The sequence below is a fragment of the Sciurus vulgaris genome, assembly GCF_902686455.1.
Source record: "Sciurus vulgaris genome assembly, chromosome: 9".
Taxonomy (NCBI): domain Eukaryota; kingdom Metazoa; phylum Chordata; class Mammalia; order Rodentia; family Sciuridae; genus Sciurus; species Sciurus vulgaris.
In genome coordinates this window covers 88219010-88243200 of record NC_136469.1, presented here as the reverse complement: position 1 = coordinate 88243200, position 24191 = coordinate 88219010, and the positions used below count along the sequence as shown (strand labels likewise).

General features: G+C 36.7%; 1 protein-coding gene across 7 annotated transcripts in view; it reads left to right on the top strand.

Moving 5' to 3' along the window:
- Positions 1-24191, top strand: part of SLC4A4 (solute carrier family 4 member 4) — a 327400-nt gene that overhangs the window by 121048 nt on the left and 182161 nt on the right. For all 7 annotated transcript variants that reach the window (XM_079152708.1, XM_079152712.1, XM_079152710.1 and 4 more), the window contains exons 4-5: positions 7728-7863; positions 19360-19520. In XM_079152708.1, the coding sequence (XP_079008834.1) occupies positions 7728-7863; positions 19360-19520 (297 nt within the window). The remainder of the gene's footprint in view (positions 1-7727; positions 7864-19359; positions 19521-24191) is intronic.

Below are 24191 nucleotides of genomic sequence, written 5' to 3'. Positions count from 1 at the left end.
TCAAAAACAAATTGTTCTGGTCAGAAGTTGTGATCATTGCCTGGACTGGGTCACGGCAGGAGGATTCAGCCCAGCGATGAACCCACAAATATAAGGAAGGGTCTCTAAAGGAAAATAGGCTACAGTTATCAGACAAAGAAGTCGGGGTGCTGGGAGAGCAAGACTAACAGGTAGCTGTTACAACAGATGTGTTTTAAATATTTATAGGTTTATGAAACTTCACTCATTTGGTTTTTTCTCATTTCTTATCAATGTGAAAATGAAGTTTGAGGATTTAATATATACATTTAAATGTATTTTTAAGACCACTACAGTGGTCTGATTATTAGATGAATTGTAGAAATTTTAAAAACCATGATGTCTACCTATAAAATTTGTCTTAGGATAAAGGACAGAAATGAAATCTTAAAATGATAACTGTATAAACCAATTGATGATAGCATATTGGTCACTTAAATACTTCTTTTTTATGCTTTTGTTTGAGAGCTGAGTCTTCATAAGATTGTAGACTTTGCTAAAGAGAAAATAAAAAATCCAGAAGTCCTCATTTAACCCACTGAAAATAATTTATATGTAGACTTGTCACGCTCAATATAAATTGTTTATTATGACCATCACTTCTATTAAAAAATATATTTTTTGGTAGCCTGCAGGGCGACCACAGTGGGATGCTTCCCAGACTGAAAATGAAAGGGCACATTCACAAATTGCCTTTTGGTGGATAATGAACCAAATGTTCAATTAATTTAGTTTAGGAATTTTCATATGCCAGTGTGATTTCTGCCTCTTCTGAAATCTAATCCATTTACTGTTTGTACTGTTCATATGGCAATCTGATCATGTTTTTCTTATAATTAGTTTATTTATTTATTCATTTTAAATGAGAGTGTGTTAGCTAAAAAGTCACTTTGGAAATTAAACAGGTGGGTTTGAGGCCTTATAATTTACCAGTTCTGTGATCCTTAGGGAAGTTCCTTACCCTCTTAAAACTTATTTCTCTGTTTATAATATAGGGTTGTGTAAAGTAAATGATGTAATTATAGTGTTTCTCACAAGACCTCTGTAGTGTAGTTATTCAGAAATGTTAGTTGTTGCATATCACTGTTTTATTAGTACTATGTTTCTTATTATGTATTATCTTCCTATCCATAAATTCCCTAGGACAGGAACTCATAAAAATATTTTGTGATCTTTCAACAAACAGTGTAGTATACTATATACACTTAAAGTCAATAAAAGTCAGCCTTATAGATCCATCAATTTCCCAACCAAGTATTTAACCAACTATGAAGATGTTGGACAGCCTATAATAGGTGTGTCTGTACTTATATAGACAGATTTTTTTTTCTTTGTCATTGTTCCCCAAGGTAGTGTAACAGCTATTTACCTAGCATGTACATTGTAAGGAATCTGGAGATGATTTAATGTTCACAGGAGGATGTGTGTAGGATATATGCAACACTACACCACTTTACATAATGGACTGAGAACTTGCAGATTTTAGTATTCATGGGTGGAGGGCCCGAAACCAATCCCCTGTGGACTCCAAGGGATGATTGTGATTGCATTAATTGTGTTACCAAATGGCAGTGTATCATTATTAGACCTCAGAATTTCCATTTTGTCAAACCATGTCATTTTCCAAAATGTTCTTAAAAAGAGCCAGAGAAAAGAGAATAAGAAAGATCTCTTCTGAGGAACCAGAGCAAAATATGTATTGTTCATTCATTCATTCTCCTACTTATTTTTCCAGCCATCTGTCTAACTTTACCATACCCGAGGTAAGCACCAATAATAGGTTAAGTGAGGGTTTAACTGGATTATTGGCTTAGAAAAGGTGTGACAGAGTATAGCAATGAATAAAACACAAAGCAGGTGGATATTAACTGTCATAAGATTAAGTGTTGTCATCCCTCAGGATGGGATGTTTCCTTGTCTAGCAGAGGAAAGCATTTGCCCAAGGTGTTTATTCTTTTGTTTGAGGCTCCACATTCAGTGTCCACTATATTTTGGTCACATGACAGCTAATGTGAAGAAGGATTACAGGAAGGATAGATTAAGGACAGTTTCCAAACTTTGATGTTTTCCGTTTCACAGTTCCTAATGTGAGATTCATTTTGCAAATCGTTTTTATATGCTTGAAACTACCCAGGGTTTATGCAGCCACATCTAATTTCTTAATTCAGCATTTAAAGTTATGTGGTGGTTCTGTGTTGGTGTTGGGAAAGGGCATATAAAACACAGCCTGCCTTCCAGTTTGGTGTCTAGCTGGAGAGAAAAGTTACCTGCAGAATGTTGAGTAAGACTGAAGAGGCTGTGTCTTTGTTCCTATAGAAGTTATTCAGACACAAAGTGTTATATATTATGGTTGTAAGGGAGAGCCCCTGGCTGCTGGGCGTGGTTGGTATGGGATACTGGAAAAGACACGATTCTTAACTGGGAAATGGAGTTAGAAGAGGAAGGAAAAGGGTATGTTCATATTCTAAATAGGAAAAGTGAAACAAAGTCAGAAAGTGAGCAGGTGTGCTCTTCTGTGAGTCACAAGCCAGTTCTGCCTGGGAAACAAGGTTGGACACACAGATAGGGACTGGGAAAATGCGTGGACTGTTCTGCACCTGGGGATGGGAGTGAGGTCTCTTCTGAGCCACCTCTGACTGATGGTTAGTGGCCATCCAGATGAACTCTGAGGCCAAGTCCAGGCTTGGAGGGAGTGGATGTGGTGATGTAGATGCTGGTGGCAGGAGTGAGTGGGGACAGCTCTCCTGTTTGCCTTCTTGTGCCAGTGGAGTTTAGGAGTACTGGGTCTCCCACTAATCCTGACAAGATACTTTATCATCCTTCAAGTGGACCCAGTTAGAGATAACCACGGTGATGTAGGAGTTTCCACAGCTATTCAAAAAACCAAAACATGTTCTGATCAGAGCACAGAATTACAAAGAAAATCAAGGTAGAATAGAGTCTTGGACTTCACTTTGATCTACTGGATTTGCTGACAAAAAAAGTGATTGGATTAATATGGCAAGTCTTCCCTCCCTGGGAACCTTTCTCTTTTTTTCTTCAGGTTCTCTTTTACAATGAAGTTAGCTTAGTTATTGCTTAGACTCAGTGTGTTCCTATTCAGTGCAAGTTGACTTTCTGACATACTCCCCACCCAAGTATTAACTGAGGCTAAAGGGGTTTGTTATTTCCACTTAGTTCTCTGTTGTCTGTTTCCAGGAATGTTGGGCACACCTGTGTGTTCTCATCATTGAAGCCACTTAATTCACTAAAGGAAAATCAGGCATCACTTCTGGCATTTTTCTTTCCAGCCTTACACATTTTCAACATGCAGTGATTCTCAAGGCCAATATTTGTGAGAATTTTCTGTTTTAAACTTAGATTGTAGCTCCTATGATAATCCCCTTTTAAAGATGGGAAATTTAAAGCATAGAGAGGTAAATTAGCATGTCTCCAGTCACACAGCTAATAAATAACAGTTAAGATTCAAACCCAGGCAGTCTGGCTGCCGAGTCTATACCCTTCTTTCTGCAATGCTGTCTCTTGTATTTAGTTCATTTCCCTACATGATCAAAGGTTATGGGAAACAGTGAATTCCTGACATAATTAATGATTCATCATTCTCTGCGTATCTTTGTGTTGAGTGACGTTAGCAATCTTTGGGAAGGGTATTTGCTGGCTACAGGGAATGCCCCTCTTTAGGTCATTATTTGCAATACAATTGCTGTGGCCTCTTTTAATTCCTGAGAAATCTTAGGGGAGCAACTGAGGAAATTTATTAGAGTTGCAAGTTAGTTTATGACACATGATTTTGGAATTTTACTCCCCAAAGGATTATTGTACTCCTTGCTCAGGAGATAAGATAACATATAAGAAGCATTAGGACTGGCACCTAGAGTTAAGACCTGGGGGTGATGTCACATTCTTTTTCCATTCCATTTTGCTGAAGCCACCTTGAGTTGCTGTCAGTGAGAATGATTGGTGTTTTTTTAAATTGAGGATGTCTGTCCAGAGAGCGGGGTGCCGTGGAGCAGGCCTAGCAGGGATGTATGCTGTTGGTGCAGAAGATTCTGTTGTTTAACCTGGAAAAACATTTATTCCCTGTTAAAGGTTGGGACAGACCTACATCACATATTAGGAATGTATAAAAAGTTGGTTGTTTAACCCTGGACTTCTCCCTTCTGGAAGCTCCTTCTCCTTCAGGGATCTTTGATGTTAAATGCTCAATGAAAAGGTAATCAAATTTGTGGGATTATCAGTTCCAGAACCAATATAAAGAAATGGAGCAACTAAATGGAGCATGTGAACGTCTGCTTCTTAGGAGTATTGTTCAGATTCCAAATTCTGCGAGTCATTTCTTCATTTTCATGCCTTCCTTGATCACCTAAAATACTTATTCCAATTTCTTGATTAGAAAGGCATTGCAGATGTTTTCACACAAAAGTCCTGGAACTTTTTAGATTTTTTTTTCTCCCAGAGATATTTAGAAATTTTCAAAGCCAATGAGTTAGAGAAATAAAACACACTAATTGTGCCCAAACCAATATGTATTCAATTACCTTAATGTTCTGAAGACACTTACAGTTAGAAAATATTTTTTCTTGGTTTGTATACTAATTTATTGATTCATTTAACAAATTAATTGCTTAGTGTTTATTTTCCCTACTTGTGTGATAGTATCAGGGATAATTTTGTTGTGTTTTATCCTTTATCTTCAGAACATGAAGCAGAGTCTATTTAGAGCATAGACTGTGCTCAATAAACATTGCTGAATGAATACATGGATGGATATAAAAACTTTAGAATTTGTAGAAAACAGAAGTCCTAGAAATAATCTATATAATATTAAAATATAATTGTTTAGTTTAAGTATACTTGTATATTTAAATATGCCTTTGGGGCTGGAGTTGTGGCTCAGTGGTAGAGGGCTTGCCTGGCATGCGTGAGGCCCTGGATTCGATCCTCATCACTGCATCTAAATAAATAAAATAAAAAAAAATGCCTATGCATAAAGGCAGTCATTGCTTTATGCTGTAGTGTAAGACTATAAAAATGACCATGCAAGCCAAAATCAGTACAGGGCGATTCTAATAATCCATGGACTTTATAAAATTTTCAAAACATTAAAATCTCTCTTGATGTTGGCTATAAAGTTACAGGGAAATGGAAAACATAATGTTAAAACTGGTATTTATTTAGTACGCAGTCATTTAATACGTTAGAAACATGGAGATTAAAATGGTCATTTCTTTTTCACATCTTATGGGGGTAGCTTGAATAGTGCTTGCCCTCTCCCTATTGTCCAACTTATGAAATGGAGCAAACAGATTTTTTCCTTTCAATGCCTATACAAATTGGCACGTTCTCTTAAGTTTAGGTCACTTACATCATTTTATTCTTTATGCTTTCTGTGTCAAGCAGGGATCTCCTTGAGTTTCTCTAGTGTGAAGTTTTTTTCCAGCATCGCTTCCTATAAGACATTGTCATCTTTTTCCTCATGGCCTTTCTCCTTATAGATGTTGATAAGTTTGCCTTCAGGACGTTCCTTACATTCAGAGTCTCTTAAATAGCTGCTGGCAGCATCTCAACATTCCATGGACCACGATGTCTTCTGCAGCTCTATTCAGATTTTACTTCTGACACCATCAGTTTCCTTGTTGGCCAGTTTTTTCTTTTGATGATCCATATCATATGGATTTACCATGGAGAGGCAAGAAGGCAACACTCTTGCTGTCTGTGTGAACTAAGGAGCTTTGAGTGGCCAGTCACTGACGGACTGAAAGAAGAGCCATGATTGGCCACTGTTCAGTGCACGTTAGTTATATAGTGATTTATGGGATGAAGAGCTAGCAGCAAAGTTTGTGCTTTATGCAATTACATAATATCCTACGTTAACAGAAATTTGAACTGTGTTGTTAAAGGATTGGAGTTATTTAACTAAACTGTGTTACCTGAAATATACATATGTTAACTAAGCAAAGTGAGGGCTGCCTCAATTTTGGACTTTGATTTATGGTTATGTATTGTACATTTTTTCTATATTAGAATAAGATCACTTTATGCCTACATTTTTTTTTCATTTGATTTTATATGGTATATATGTAAAAACACTGCAATCTTGAATTCATGTTTTATGACTGCATGGTATTTTGCTATATATTTGTACCTTACTTTAATGAACCAATCCTCCTTTATTTATTTTTTTCTCAATTATGAACAATACTGCAACGATCACCTCTGTAGCAAAATCTTTGAAACAGTTATCATTTATTTGAAATGAATGTATTTTTAGTGGAATAATTTCTGGCTTATAGGATTAACCTTTTAAAAATTTTTTAGTTGTAAATGGACACAATACCTCTATTTTATTTGTTTATTTTATGTGGTACTGAAGACTGAACCCAGTGTCTCACACATGCTAGGCAAGTGCTCTACCACGGAGCCACAACACTAGCCACCAGGATATACTTGTAAAACATTTCCACATCCTTTCAAATTTCCCTTTAGAGAAATGTTCCCATTTAGGTTCCTACTAACAGCCATTAATGGGATATACTATTGCGCAATTTCTAAATATTGGGCATTATCTTTCTTTTCCATTGTTGTGTTTTAGTAGGTGAAACATATACTTTAATAATTAGTTTTGATTACTAATTAGGTTGAATATTTCTCATGGGTTTATTTGCAGTAAATAAATTTTGACCTAGGGACTTTTATTTTGTCCTGTATTAATGTAGTTTTCAGATGGTGGGAATTTTCATGTTTTATTAGGTAGTCTGTATACATCTATTGCTATCGATTTTTGTATATATTCATGTGTGTGTGTGATATACATTAATTTCATCCATATGTATATGCCAGTGGATTTTACCCAGGGATTATAAAAGTGTCCGTGGGCCTTAGTTTTTTAATGTGACCATCAATTTCCAAATGCTTTCATCTCTCTCTCTCTTTCACTTTTTTTAAAAAGAGAAAATAACCTACAACCTGGGGGAAATTCTAGTTAAATTTTTATTACATGATTTCCAGGAGATGGGGTCAAAAGGAGCTAGTAGGGCATTCAATTATCTGCTTAAGTGTGTTGGAAAACTTTTTTCCCCTTCAGGTGTACAATATTTTACTTGGACTTGTTTTTCAAGTGTATTGAAGTGTGACTAAATATTTTTGGGTACTGCCATTATGTAAAAGAGAGACCCCATCTTGTTAAATATTCCTTCATCAACTTTGCAGTTAGCCAGTTACTGTCAGGGAGGAGCCTGGGAGGGCCTGGGCCCAGACATTGGACAGAAGGAGGGTGGGTGGGAGGTGGGGGCTTGAGGAAAACTCAGGATTGGGGTGCTCTGTTGCCCCTCCCACTGCTGTAGGAAAAAGTGATTGGTTCAAGATGATTTCTATCTTATAATTTTGGATGGGTCATCAGTGAGGAAGAAGGGGAAGTGGTGTGTTTGGGCCTCAGCACATCTGAGGGCTCAAGGTCCTTGGTCACAAACCACAGAGACCTGGAGTACTGTCCTGGAGAACAGAGATACATTTTGGACCAAAGGAAGAGAGACCAACTTTGATTGCTTTTTGGCTTTAGGTTGGGGATAAGGGAGACTCAGCAAGAAAGATGTCTACTGAAAATGTGGAAGGGAAGCCCAATAACCCTGGGGAGAGAGGAAGATCTCGGAGCTACACTTTCCTCCGGGTTGTCCAGCCAGTGTTTAACCACAGTATTTTCACTTCTGCAGTCTCTCCTGCCGCAGAACGCATCCGATTCATCTTGGGAGAGGAGGATGACAGCCCAGCGCCTCCCCAGCTCTTCACCGAACTGGATGAGCTGCTGGCCGTGGATGGGCAGGAGATGGAGTGGAAGGAGACAGCCAGGTGAGGCATAGCTGATCATATCCTCTACTGACTTGGGGAAACAAGGACAGGGCAAGATAGGTGAGCCTGTGGGTGCCTTCCTCTCACCTCCACACCCTGAATGGGTGATGAGGGTGGTATTGCTGCCTCAAGGAGTAAATGACCCTATTTCTTCTTCTCTTCTACATTGACATGGATGCAGGAAACCCTTCATTTTACTCTTGGATCATAGTATCTTTGATCTGTGCTGTTATAAGTTTGTCTTTTATAAAGGAATGAAAAGTCAGTCTCAATTTATATACTATTTATTAGTAAAAGTGTTTTAAAGACATAATAAACTCAGGTACCCAAAGATGACAGCCAAGGAATGTGCAAATATCTCCAAGTTATTGTGAGACCATGTTTTATTCTCACTCCCTGATAGGAGGACTGTTGTGAAGACAATGATAGTTGTAGACAGAATATGATTTCAAAGTAAAAATCTGTCATCTTCTAAACACCCAGTTAAAAGCAAGTAGAAGATTCACCTCAATTTGGAATTTAGAGACCTCAGTTTACTTTTATGCTCTGTTTCCTGTTATCTGCATGGCATTCAGTTTCTTAGAACTTTGATTTCATGCCTGATGCAATGGCTTATGCACATAATCCCAGTGACTCAGGAGGCTGAGGTAAGAGAATCACAAGTTTGAGGCCAGCTTAATAAGACCTTATCTCAAAATAAAAAATAAAAAGAAGTACAGATGTAACTCAGTGATAGACTGGCCCTGGTATTAGCCATAGTACCAAAGAAAAAAAAGAACTCTGGTTTCATTATCAATAAAGAATAGATGCAGTTCATTGGATTAGACAAAGGGCAATGAAGGGAAGGGAGAAGGATGAGAATAGGAAAGACAGTAGAATGAATCAGACATAACTTTCCTATGTTCATATATGAATACATGACCACATCATGTACAACAATAAGAATGGGATCCTAATTAGAATGAGTTATACTCCATGTATGTATAATATGTCAAAATACACTCTACTGTCATGTATGTCTAAAAAAGAACAATAACAAAATATCTAAAAAAACATGCCTGTTATGTATGATATGTATTTATGCTATATAAAATATGTAACAAATATTATATATAATTTATATGTTTATAGATATTTATGAATATATATGGATATGGAAATGCTTTGTAAATTATTAAGCACTACACAGGTAGATGATGTTTCATGATCTTCATGATATCTGAGTTTTCCTTTTCTAAAAAAGTTTCTTAGATGTTGATGGACCTTTATTTTATGCATTTATTAATATGTGGTGCTGAGAACCAAACCCAGTGCCTCACACATGCTAGGCAAGCACTCTGCCACTGAGCTATATTTCTAGCCCCCATGAATTTTTTTTACATAAAGATTTAGTTACATATTTCAGAGTAAATCTTCTTTTGTGACATGTAACACTTACGTGACATAAAGACTTTGATATAATACAGTAATTGGTCTCTCTGTCATTGTAACCTAGAGATACTAATGATTTTACTTTCCTAAACAAAATAATGTTAAGACATGTCTTTTGTAGACTACAATTTAATTCATATCAGTTCAATTCAACCAGAGCTTTTTGAGTGAGTAGTATATACCTGAGCACTATTTTACGTCCTGGGAGTACCGTAGTGAGCAGAAGAAACACATATGTTGATCTCTGTCCTTTATTGAAAAGTTTGAAGCGAGTTCAGTATACTGTGTTACAATCTGAGGAATACCAGTCAGTTTCCCAGTTTTTAGTTTAAGAGAAATAAAGCTAAAGAAGGTGAAGGTCTCCTGTGGTAATTGATGGAAAGGGGGCCGATGTCTACTCTTCTGTTCTAGATATGCTATTACAGAGTCAGAAAAAAGTTATTATTTTCATCATTTATGATCAGTTAGAGCAGATGAACTACAAAGAACAAGCTCAATAGTCCTCTTTTTTCTATATGAGGACTCTTTTAGGAGTTAAAAGAAGAACTTCTATTTTCTGAGGTGTTTCTTGAAAGTTTCCTATGTTATGCCATATATAATTAAGTCTTTGTCAAGTTGATTAGATTTTTGATGGTTAGGTATTCAGACTTATGCCTTACAGATTTATGGATTTATTCTTTTTTTAAAATTTATTTTTATTGTAAACAAATGGGATACATGTTGTTTCTGTTTGTACATGGAGTAACAGCATACCATTTGCATATTCATTCGTTTACATAGAGTAATGATGTTTGATTCGTTCCGTTATTTTTTCCTTCCCCCCCACCCCTCCCACCTCTCTTTTCCCTCTATACAGTCCCTCCTTCCTCCATTCTTGCCCCCCTCCCACCCCCCATTACGTGTCATCATCCGCTTATCAGTGAGATCATTCCTCTTTTGGATTTTTGAGATTGGCTTATCTCACTTAACGTGATATTCTCCAATTTCATCCATTTGCCTGCAAATGCCATAATTTTATTATTCTTTATAGCTGAGTAATATTCCATTGTATACATATACCACAGTTTCTTTATCCATTCATCAATTGAAGGGCATCTAGGTTGATTCCATAGTCTGACTATTGTGAATTGAGCAGCTATGAACATTGATGTGGCTGTTATCTCTGTACTATGCTGATTTTAAGTCCTTTGGGTATAGGCTGAGGAGTGGGATAGCTGGGTCAAATGGTAGGTCCAGTCCAAGTTTTCTAAGGAATCTCCACACTGCTTTCCAGAGTGGCTGCACTAATTTACAGTCCCACCAGCAATGTATGAGTGTACCTGTTTCCCCGCATCCTCTCCAACACCTATTGTTGCTTGTATTGGATTTATTCTTATTTCCACAATTTTAAGTATTGCTGAATGTCCTCAGCCATTTGGTATTTTTAATGCTGGAAAAGTTTTATAAATTGATTCATTTGATAATAATTGAGAGGCTTTTATTATTCACCAAGAATTTTGAGGTAGTGTGGCCTTATAGACATACCTGCTTTTAAAAATTTGGTAGAACCCATGGAGATTTTCTTGTCTTAATTTAAACCATGGTCAGCAAAGAAAAAGGGTGTTAAGTTATTTCTTACCCTCACAGTAGCAAGGAATCTGATTTTCAAATATTTTATTTCCACTCGATGGGTAATTCTCTTTTTAATTGACACCCAGAAGGGGTATGCTCGTTAAAACTCTTTTGTTTAATAGTGAATTAATTTTCCTCTTTTAGTTACAATGCTTTGGTAGCATATATCTACCTCACTCTAATGCTGTCTCTCAAAGATCTTTGCCCTCCGGGACCTCTTATGACAGCAGTTGTCTCTTATTCCCTCTTTCAGAACCAATAACTTGTATATTAAACTTGTATACTTTTAGTACTTAAAATGTCTTCCAAAAGAAGCCTTCAGGGCAAAAACTTTTACTGTTGTCTCCATTTTATTCTTTCTTTTCCTTCTTTCTGTTGGAAAATATGAAGGGAAACTTTTATTAGTGCAACCTCGATTAAGTGTTGGTAGGTTTCTGTCTAGTCGTGGTTTTGCTGTTCTCTCACTGTTAAATTTCGAATGTGTCATGCACGTGGTCTCCCTGAGTTGGTGTTTTTCATTCTATCAAATGAGCCTCATATTGGGTCATAGCCTCTCTAACATCATGCATACTTTATTGCTGTTAAATTTTGTGTGTGTACACTGTTGTATAAAGCTGTGGTTGCTTTGATTCTTATTTTCATCTTGAAGTTTTGTAGTTATCATAGAGTGCAGGGGTTGTTTTCTGTTTTCTATTTCAGTCAAACGTAGACTATGCTTTATTTCACATGATCCCTGGTCCCAGAAGGGTGGAGAGATTACAGTTCATTGTATAGGTAACTCAGTGTTCAATGCAATGGGTATAATATTTGCTTTTAAGATCTTACAGATTAAAATGATCTTGAATTCTTTTTCTTTTTGTGGTGCTGGGGATTGAACCCAGGGCCTTGTGCTTGACAGGCAAGCACTTTACCAACTGAGCTATATCCCCAGCCCTTGATCTTGAATTCTTTACTATCATTCTTAAAGACTTTTTCTGAGCATATGTGACATTTTGGTAACATAATCAATTTCTGAGAGACTGTACTGCTGGGTAGGAAGGGCACTGGGAGTATACTGTGTGTCAGGGAGAAGCTGTCTATATAAAAAGTGCTCACACTCACAAATAGCCATACTTTATAACTTCTCATATACAGTACTTGCCACAATTACTATTAATTAATTTGTTATTAATTTGTGTATTTGTATTATTATTATTTTCATCTGTTTTCCTTCATAACACTAGAGTTGGGGACCATGATGTCTGTCTGTTCATTATGGTATTCCCAGTGCCCTGCTGTACTTGGTTCATGCTAGGTGCTTGATAAATATTTGTTGATTATGTGATTAGTTCATAACTGATTGCCTTAGAAATAACCATTTGCTTATAATGGTTTCTTAGGCATATTAATTGGCCAAAGTTGGAGTTCTGTTGCAATTTCTGTCTGAATGATGGAAAGCTGTGGAATGACAACCCAAGGTACCTAGCACATCACTGATAAAGCTCAGAAGAGGACCTATGTTTAAAGTTTCAAACTACTTCATCAATGTGCTGATGACATCTGCATTTATATCTCTAAGCTAGACTTCTTTCCTTATTTAATTGGAATTCAGTAATTGGACTCATTGGGAGTCTCAATCTGCCACTCCTGTAGATTTGCCCATGTCAATAAATAGTTCCCTCTTTGAACTGTGTCAGCCAGCATGTTGGTCTTTCTTGACTCCTGTCTTTCTCTGTACCTGCTATCTGATCAACTGGCAAATTCTGTTTCTCCCTCAAAGGCACTCAGATATTCAGATGTCTCACCACATTTCACCTTCAGCACTGCCAGGCCCCGGCTCAGGCTACCATTTTTCACCTAGATTACTGTGAGTGCCTCCATCCAGTTGGTCTCCCTGCACCAGCCTTTACTTCCTTCCCTCATGAGCTGTCCTCCATGATCTCTTTGACCTTTTATTTCCTTTCTCCTTGTTTGGTTTGCTTGATCCTCACTGGCCAGTCAGGCTCTACTCTGTCAAGGACTTTGCCCTTGTTGTCCCCTCTTCTTGCCATGTACCACCACAGTTACCTGCAGGGCTCTTTCAAATATTATCTTCTAGAGGGTGAATAGCTCATCCTGTAGAGTGCTCGCCCAGTGTGTGCACGGACCCGGGTTCAAATCCCTGGCGCCTGGGAGAAGGGCCGATAAGCCAAATATTATCTTCTCAGGGGCTGCCCTATTTATAATTGAAACTTCCCCTCAACACTTCCTATCACTTACTATTCCTTATTTTAGTTTTTGCCACTTATCACCATTTGGCATATTATATAGCTTCTTATTGTCCTTTCCCAATAGAATTAATGCTCTATGAGGGCAGTTGCTTTGTTTATCACTCTATTTCTAGTGCCTAAAACTACCTAGCATACAGTTATGCTCAAGAAATATGGGTTAATAGAATAAATGAAAAAAGAAATAGAACCTTGATTCTTAGTTTGCTGCTCCATTTGAATTCTGTGAAGGTTCGGAGGTGGTTATACTTCCAGAGATGTTCACATTTTAAGCAGTCTTTACTTTTTTTGACATGCTCTGCTTCAGAATGTTTTTGCGGTAATTTGACTTCTATTTGTGATGTCCAGTTCCCAGACATAATTTTTTTACCCTATTAAAAGTTCTCAAACCTACCAAACTAATAAAAAGTTATTACCTAGAAGGGATTCATTTTATATATGAAGATGTGGCATGAATTTTTTCTAATTTTAAGTTTGAGAATTCTTTGCTTTCCTGCAAAAACCCCAGTTGATAGACATTTTTGTGGGGAGAGTCCTGGGGTTTGAGTTTCAGGCTTCATGAATGCTATCTGGGCCACATTCACTGCTGGTAGACTGTTTTATTCCAAGGAGAGCTAACCCTCTGTGCTTTTCCAGCTTAATGTAGTTTCTACTGAGTTAACACTCCACAGAATGTGTTTCCCCCCCTGCTTTCCCTTTTAAGGTTCTGTACTTTTCAGTTGGTAATGATTTTATTTGACTAAGAATATTCTACATGGAACTTCAGCATTACTGTGGTTTCGGGCCTACTATAGGAATTTCAGGTTGGCCCTGTGCCTCAAAAATAAGGAGATTGTTTTCAGTAATAGGGGAGATGCTCTATTTAAGTCTTAGAAAGTGCAGTAGTCATATAGAATTATGAACAAGAGAAGTTTTTACTTATGTGGAGTTTAAGGTAACAGTCAGTTCTATCTACCACCCTTCTTTTCACGTACTTTGTTCTTCTTTTTTCTATAAGTTAGAACTTTGAATTTCTAGTGGCTCCTCCAAAACAGCAGAAGTCGAATACTGCATAAAGGATAGACTTATCAGACCCCAGAAATGTATCTGATCAATGGAATGGCAAGGGATATTGCTCTTTTTAGAGGGTACTTCTGAATATTTGTTCATTTGATAAATGACATTCAGTAAGATAGCAGTAATTAAAATTGAATCATGGGACTGGAGTTGTAGAGGCTTACCTGGCATGTGTAAGGCCCCGGGTTCTATACTCAGCACCACATATAAATAAATAAGATTAAAAAAATCCATTGGCAAAAAATATTTTAAAAAAATAAAAATAAAATTGAATCCTTTGGTAGTGGTGTAGAAGTCTTGCTCCTTGTTAAGAACATCAGCTAGTGGCTTCATGAATCAAGTGGGTAAGAAGAATAATTTGTGACCAAGATTTGGTGATGGCCCAACAGCAGGAGGAAGGAACTTTTTTTTTTTTTTCCTCTTCTAAATTGTTTATTTCTTTGAGTTAGGAATCTGCCAAAGTGATTATTGGTTTTTGGTTTTGCTTCAGTAAATTTTCAGATGGACAGTGCTGGATGTCATACTGTTAAGTGAATATATGTTAAAGATCACTCACCCATTCTAACTCAAACTGTGCTGCCAAACCTGGATAAAAAGGAAAGCCATCACAGTTTCAAAAAACAGGAGCCAACAAAGGAAAAGGATATTGATGTTTCATGTCCAGTGGGACAGCACAAATGAACACCTATTTGTGTTTCTACTGGGCAGATTGACCTGACTGACCTCGGGGGAAACTAATTTAAGGTCATGGCCATGACACATCAGAAGGTACACTACCCTGTGGGTTTTGAGGCAGATCGCTTTCTTTCCAATCTACACTTTCTCTCCCTTTCCTTACTGAATTACTCTGGGAAATTCCATTTGAGACCATTTGACTTTTTTCTGTAAGACAAAGGCTTGAGAATTCTAATCATCTATGTAATTATATGTAGTTACATCTAGATAATTATATGCAGTAACTTTCATAGTCCATCTAGAACCTTAAGAATTCACTTTAAAAACATCATTTATCCCAGGTACGTACTAGTATTGACTTACGTGCAATGAGGCACTTATTGATTAGCAAGAAATTTAATATTATTTCAATAGTTTTGTGTAGTTGGATTATATTCTAATGCAAAGGTCATATCTATTTTCCACTGTAAGATTGGAAGGTTTTTAAGTTAGAGGTCTTGTCTTTTCTTAATTACATTTAATCATATGATTGGAAAGTTGCAAAATCCAGTGATTCCCAGTGGGCCTTCTGTTTCTTCAACAAACCACCGAAATGCTGTTTGGTTGGCAGTCACTCAAAGTGTGTTAAACTGCAAAGTACTTTATCATTATTCTTCTAAGACCTTGGAATAAATAAACTTCACCTAATAAACTCCCCCTCCAAGGGTACATCAGTTTTGTAATTGCAAGCATTTAAAAAGCCAACTTTTGAAATTAATTTTCCTGTAACATGTCAAGTACTGAAACAAGAGGAAAAGTCAGAAACTTATTCCAAATGTATGGTTACTCATAGTCATTATGAAGGGTACATAGTGGCTTTTAGTACACTCTACAATAAAAACGTCTGTTTTTTTAAAAAACATAATTGCATGGTTGTAAAGCACCTTTACAGATTCATCGGCACTCAGGCTGAACTTTGGCCTTTTGCCTTAGCCTTTTCTTTAATGGCTTCTGATTTGAATTGAGTAGTGTTCAGTTTCTTTTTTTTTTTTTCAGTTTGTCCTTGATATGTGAGGTGATAGACGTAGTATGTGCATATCCAGAATGAAACTATCTGCAAACATTCTATTTATATGGGCATACCATTCTTTTATGCTTAAATGAATATGTTGAAAGTATAATCCTTCCTTGAACAATTGGGGTAGTACATTCTGAAGGAATTTCATAGACTTTATCCTAGAGTTCCCTTACGCTGTTAGCTGTGCTATAATATGACATCATCACAACTCTCAATATTTACTGAAGACAAGGTGAAGTAGTTACTGAACTGAGATGAGATAATACTTATCCCTTAGGAATGCAGATTTTAAGCCATGGCTAGTTTTGAGTCTTTATGTTGCCATTCCTTTATGGTTAAATCTTGACCTAAAGGGCTAGTACATTCCAGGAAGATGAGTAATGCTATTTCATAAGTCCAACCTAGTTGGGATTTATGATTTCTAAATGTAGTTTTAAAAATTGTTTAAATTCATATTTGAAGTCTAGTCAGGTTGCCTATGGTGTTAACTATGGAGAGGAATGCATAAGAGACAGGCCACAAAGGAATTCAGTGATTTTACTTCTTTTTCTTTTTTAACAAAAATTTTATTAAATTGATTTTGCTTGGGCAGTGGAGGATTAGCTTAGCCTATCTGGGCTGCAGTAATAGAATATCATAGATTCGGTGGCTTATATACAACAGAAATGTATTTCTCACAGTTCTGAAAGCTGGGAAGTCCAAGACCAAGGTCACAGCAGCAATGTTGTCTAATGGGCATCTGCTTTCTCATGTATGGTGCTTTTTAGCTGTATCTTCACATAGTAGAAGAGGCTATCTATCTACTTGGAACCCTCTCTCTAAGGGCACTAATCCCAAACACAAGGACTCTACCCTTCTGATTAAATCACTTCTAAAGGCTTACCTCTTAATACTATCACCTTGGGGGTAAGGTTTCAACGTATGAATTTCAGGGGATGTAAACATTCATACATACCACAGCAAGGATGATGGCAGAAAAGAACCACGGTCAAATACTGTGCATAAGTGATACACAGTTTTCTTTTAAGGAATAGGTTTAGCAATATAGTTCGATGGAAATTAATAGAAGGGGGAAACTCATTTAGTAAGGATATTAGGGAAATGAAGGACATACAAGATATTTAATTTTAAAAAATTTCTAGCTGATTCTTGTCATTCATCTTGGGCTTGACGTCTGTGACCAAAGATTCTACCTCTCAGTAAGAATACGTTTAGGAATAGAAAATGAGGGAGTCACTATACTCTCTATAGATGACATAACTCTATGTAACATTGACTTGATTTCATATACCATGAAATCCATCTTCTGGAGTCTTAACTGGGGCAATAAATTATAGCCACAGAAGTAAATACAGTTCATATAACCATCACCACCAAACATGGTTAAAGAATCCGTGAACAAACTGGAAAAAGTGTTATACCTAAAATTAATCAATGTATTATATTACATAAAATAATTCTTTAAATAACCCTGGTTATCTTATTATTTCTTTTCTTTTTTCTTGGGTAACAGGGATTGAACTCAGGGGCACTCAACCACTGAGCCACGTATTTTATATTTTACTTAGAAACAAGGTCTCACTAAGTTGCTTAGCGCCATGCTCTTGCTGAGGCTGGCTTTGACTCATGATCTTCCTGCCTCAGCCTCCTGAGTCACTGGGATTACTGGCATGTGCCACCTGCCTGGCTTCTACTTACCTCTTATTGTTTTGGTTACACCCATAGAATTCTTTAAATGTGTAATATAAAACTGTCATTTTTTTCCTCTCCTAACTCCTTCTTTTTCTCTGGCTCTAATTCCAACCAAATGAAGAAGTGTTAATTCAATCACATGTGTGCACATAGGCACATGCACACCCACACCCACATAAGAATATTAGGACTCATTCATTCTTTTCTGGAGTGTGAGTCAACCACTCTTATAGAAATAAACTAGGTCTTATTCTGAAGTTTTAGAACCTCATTGTTGGTGGTGTGACCTTTTAAATCTTGGGGCAAACATTTAAAAATCTCTACTGCTTACCTTTTTTGGGGGCATGAGATACAAGGGGAAAAAGCAGGGGTCTTAGAATTGAGTGAGATTATGATGAGGTTACCATTGACACAGGAATTGCCTGGCTCTTTGGGGCTTCATGATGGGAACATGGAGGGCAGGTCTTTGAGTATATGACAAAATACTTCTGAATCATATTTGTGTTGAACTTGATTAAATTCTAAATATTATTTGACATTGTGGTTGATCTCTTGATCTACTTTCACTCCATTTCTCCTGATGTGTGCTTCCCCCTTCTCTGGGGTTGGTAAGAGTTCTATAAATAATACCTTATATAGAGCTTCCTCTGATCTCTGCCCTTTGTTCTCATCTTTGGTGAGTTAGGTGAGTGTTTAGCTTTCTCTAGGAAAACATCTTTTCAATCATTAAACCTTTGGGTGAAAAATGTAGAAAAAACAATTTTTAACCCCATCTTTATCTTAGCCAGTATCTCTCCAAATATTTCAGTGAAACAAAGTAGCATGTTCAGCCATCAAAGTAGCACGTATAGCAATCAAAGATGCTTTTCTGCTTCCTTTAACAGTATAGGAATGTATGGGATATAAAAGCTACCAAATGTGTTTTGCTCTCCCTGAAATTTTTTTTATTTCTGTATATTGCCATATTATCAAAATGTCTAGGCAACTTAGAAAGCAGCAGCTATGGAAGAGGGTTGTTTGTTCCATTGTTAAGGTTTATAGAAGATATGTTATTATCAGAGTAGATCTGTTGTTCACTGAGCTTGTGTATTTTTAAACACACATGGAACCAGACTTGAAGGCTAAAGCTTCTGTTAGAATCTCAATGAGAGGGAGCATGTGTTAGCTGAGAAATAAAAGACACAGCAAACATGGCGACCCTCTGTTAAGCATCAACAAAAGGAAAACTTTATGTTCATTTCACCACTTGACACATCAGGGTTTCCAAATGTTTGAGATAAATATTGGTTCATCACTAATATTTCACCTTATGTAAACCTGCCTTGTGAAGTCACAATAAAATCCTCATGGTGGTGGCTATTTTTGTACGTTGTAGACTCTATCCACGTGGAGAATTTAGAGATGCATATTTTTCTACCTTATTTAAAGTTTAGTTAAAGAATCATTCTTGGGGATTTCATGGTTACACATAGGCAGATACAAAAACAAAGACATTTTGGCTCCTTTTGGTCACTGTTTTTTCCCTCTAACTTTAGGAGAAGAAGTGATCTATGACACTGGGTATATTCCAGAAGGTAATGCAATTAATGATAGAGTAAGCTATTAAGATGCCACAAAAGGAGACATTTTGAAAGTGTTGGTAAGGGTGGAGATAGAGGGGTTGACACTGCTATTTCTAGAGGAAGTTGGAGCAATTTTAATTGCTATTCACTATTCTCATCTTCTTAGGTGGATTAAGTTTGAAGAAAAAGTGGAACAGGGTGGGGAGAGGTGGAGCAAGCCCCATGTGGCCACGCTGTCCCTACACAGCTTATTTGAGCTGAGGACATGTATGGAGAAAGGATCAATCATGCTTGACCGGGAGGCTTCTTCTCTCCCACAGCTGGTGGGTAAGTATATTGTCTTAGGTTCCTATTACTTTTTGCCTTTACAAGTCCATAAGTTTCCATTAATGCAGAGGCCTTCTAGTGCAAGTAGAGTTGAATAGTACATAACACTCTTTTCCTTTTTACATTATGAAATTGTGTGGTATATTATAGAAAATTTGAAAGTCAGACAAATATTAAGAAAAAAATAAAATATCTTCTGTAATATCTGTCTCTGGTCATAACCATTGTTAACATTTGGAAATATTTTCTTCCAGATTTAATATCCAATCTTCTCTTTTATGCTTTTCATTTTTTACATTATTTTTCATTATCTTTAGAATTGTGCTGTTCATACATAGATTTGTATTCATTTCCTTCACTTATGGGCACAAGATTAATATTTCGAATAGACCTTCTCACCCACCCATCTTTGGTTATATCAGATCAGAATTCTGCACACCAGATTACTAGATCTCTTTGACCTACACATTATACTTAGCTTCTGTGCACCTCAGTTTCATCATCTGCAAAATAGTTTAAATCTTTATAAGAAGGGAAATAGTCCAGTTCCTGAGTTGGATGTCTAGCTTTTTAGCTGTGTATAGAGGAAGGTTATGAAGGATAGGGAGCAGGAAGGACCTTTTTGGTTAGTGACTGAGTCAGGTCACACTGTTGCCGAGTATTTGTATCACCAAGAGCTTCTGAAATTTCTCTGCCTGAAATTCTACCATTTAAAGATTAATTTCTCTGTGCCCAGGGTTTGTCCTCTATAAACATACATACTCTCTGGAGGGTATCATGTATCAATCCCATGAGATCTAAAGTGACATCACAGAAAAGAATGCTGGATTTAAAACTGGGGACTTTAATTAACCTAGCATGGATGACCAAGGGTAAAACAAGTAACTTAACTCTTGTGGAGTCTTGACTTCTTCATCTGTAAAAACAGGATGAAGGGGGACCTTACCGAATTGTTATGAGAATCAAATAAGACCACTAGGTGTGTTTGTTGCAATTAGTTTACCCAGATCTTTCTACATGTCACCTGGCAGAGGGCTGAGTGAAGACTGAGTCAGGTTAAAAAGATACTCAGGGACTTCATGAGCAGGAGAAAAGATTCCAGATGGTGTGGTGGACAGAGCTGGGAATAGTTAAAGGGTTTCTTTGCTGTACCTGAAACTGATCATCAGGGGTGATGAAAGTCAAAGTGGAATTACACATGGGAGTTTTTCCATAAAGTTGTCTTTGGGATCTTCAGCACCAAAAAGAGCTTAAGGAGCTTCTGGTCTTCAGCAGCTAACTGACCCTTTTACATGTAGTAGAAGACAGATTCCCACATTAAATTAGAACCTCTTTAGCCAATAGCCACAAAGAGAGGTTCTGATATTTACTACATTTAAGAAAGGTTAATTGAAGCATTTTATGTTCTTGCATTAATTTTCCATTACCTTTTATTATCAGCTGTGAACCTTTTCTCTAACCTCCATGCATTTCTTTTAAAAATTGTCATTACATGTTAAAATTAGACACCACTGGGTCACTTTGAGGTATCATCCTTCACTAATATGTTTGCTCCATAGTCCCTGGGGCAAGTAGGCAAAGAGCCAGTGCTGTCATTCAGGAGCTAATAATATAGACAAACAGTTCAGAGGCAACCACGTGTCATGAGCAAAACAGAGAAAAGTGGGGAAAGGCTGGTGTTGCAGCCATGGGGAGAAAGCTTTCTTGAAAGAGTGTAACTGGCTAAGAACAAATCCTTACAAATCCTTCGAGAGAATCAAAACCTTACGGAGGATAAAACATGAAGAATTAAAAAGCCCTATTTTATCTAATCTTAAATGACAGAAGATGGGACTGTAATTTGAAGAGTTATAGTCATTATTTAGCTATCAAGAAAATTCTTTTCTAGCAGAGGGTGGAGTTGTTTGGTCCTGAATTATGCTATAATTCTCAGTTGAAACTTATGCATAGCTGAGTCTTAGGATGCATCTCCCCTGACACCCCAATTTTTATTCCAACAAGTGAGAAGAAAAATAATAACAAATATGATTATATCAAAAAACAAAGTATGTGGCTGGGACTGGGGCTCAGTGTTAGAGTACTTGCCTAACATGTGTGAGGCACTGAATTGGATTCTCAGAACCACATATAAATAAACAAAATAAAGGTCCTTCAACAACTAAAAAGCAAAAACAAAAACAAAACAGTAGTGTGCTTTCCGTCCTTCTTTGCGTCCACCTGCTCCGCTTCTCATCGGTCTGCCTTTCAGAGGCAGCCCAGCCTGTGTTCAAAGGCAGGGCATGTGAGGGGCCTTGGGAGGCATGGCGGCCATGACTGTTTAAGCAGGTTTCACTTCTCACACTTACACAAAAAATTCGGCCTAATTCTGATTCTTCTTAGAACCTTTGTGTGCTTTTTTTCATGAAGAACCCCTTCTGCATGCTAATAGAAAAATTTATCTTTTTAAAAAATATCATAAAGGGTAAAACATCATTTTCGTGGATTATTATAATAGTTTTATTATTAGCATCATCATCATAATTCTACATTTAAAGAGTGTCATTCATATTTGAAACCAAGTCCATGGGAATTTTCCTCCCCTACTAAGTTAAAAACATTATAAGCCATTTCAGGTATTCTATTATGATAAAAAATGGATCAGGGAAATGTACCTCTATTTTTGGAGCTCATTTTGTATGTAAAGGCATTCCTGAGCTTTGCATGTTGGCAGATGTGTGAGTTCTGTTGCTTCTTGCTTTTCACACCTTTTTATATTTTCAAAATGGCATTATTTCTATTGTTTCTTCTAATTACAAAATTAATATATGATCATTTTAAACTAATACAGAAAAATATAACCCACAAAAATAAAAATACCCACAAAAATAAAATGGTAGCTAATTTTTCAGAGCTATTTTCTCAGCTTGGTTGCCTACTTTCTTTCCATTTACACACACACACACACACACACACACACACACACACACACATTTTATTTATTTATTTTGGTATGGGTATTGAACCCAAGGGTGCTTTACTACTGAACTGTATCCCCATTCCTTTTTATTTTTTATTTTGAGGCAGGGTCTCACAAAGTTATTGAGGCTGGCCTTGAACTTGTGATCCTCTGGCTTCAGCCCTGCAAGTTGCTGGGATTACAGTGTGCATCACTTTACCTGCTCTCAGCAATTTTTCTATGCAACTGTTTATGCATATGTAACTTATTTCACCAAGCAGAATCATACTGCATCATTTTAATCTGTCTTAAACTTAAAAACATAATATCAATATTTTTCTGTGTCATTAAATTTAAATGTAATTTTAATGTTCACAAAGTATTTAATAATCTATAATTGGGTATTTAAATCACCTTCAAGTTTTTATTGTAAAGAAAAGTGTAGATTCTTGTTATATTTTTGTGAACTTGTTAAGATTTTTCCTTAGTATGGATTTCTAATGGTAGAATATTCAAAAGTTTTGAACATATTCAAGGGTTTTGATATATATTTGCCAAATGACCTTCAAGAAAAGTTCACTTGGCACTTCATCATTAATGCATAAAATTTCCTGTTGTACACACCCTTCACATCACTAGGGGTTTGATTTGTCTTTTTAATTTTTATCATTTCAATGGATTAAAAAATAACTCATAATTGGTTTTATTTGCATAAATTTGTTTAAATTGTCTTTCTTAATCTAAAAGTTGAGTATTTATATATTTTTTGGCCCTTTGTATTGCTTTTAAGAAGCTGTTTGTGATCTTTGGCCATTTTTCTGTTCCATCACTTCTTGGTTTGCAGAAGCTCTGCATATATTGATTCTTTTTTGTCTAGAACTTACTCTTTAAAGAAAAACGTGTGACATAGAGAAAGATCTAAACTATGAGTCAGAAAAACTGGTTTTATTTGGGGGTTTTGCCTCTAATGAGTCTATATCTGTGGGCCAGTCACTTCTCCAGCCTGCTCTTTTCTCACCTGTATAACGAGAGTTTGAACTCTTGCTTAGCTTTCAGCTCTGCTATCATCTGGAGTTGGCACTTTCTCTCCCAATTGGTAGCGTCTGTGGGATTTTGAACACTGAAATCTCAGTGTTGCTGTAAAATGTTACTGCCCCCACTTTCCTTTGAAAGGTTTTGTAGTTTATGCTTAAAAAGATTCCTATAATGTGGACCATTTTAATGGAAACTTAATGAAGGACATAAGCCACACAGATGTTTTAACCTGTTCTAACTGGTGATTTCCAGGCATTAGTAACAGAGGGTAGTCTATGCATGCAAATGGATTGGTTTGAGATTTTAAGGGAAAGCAAGAATAAAGGAAGGCCCTGCCAGGAATGGTAGATAAGAAACACTTTAATCCACAACCCTGGAATTAGAGTAGGAGTTTGATAACACTTGCAGCAGATATGCTGGGCTGTTTGTTTATTTTTATAGTTCTTCTATAAAATGGACTTTCCACATGGAGCAAGACTTAAAGGGAAAGAAGGGCTATGTTCTGTAGGCACCTAATTATTTTACTGTAGAACAGAGGGATAATTGTAATTACAGGATCAGTTCTAAGAGTTTTACTGAGTGGGGTTTGTGTAGTTAAAAATACTCAGAGCTAAAGGCCACTCTCAAACCAAAACATTCACAAGAGGAACTCTTCCTGCCTTGCCCAGGCGTCCTACCAAGTGGTCCAGTGTGACATTTAT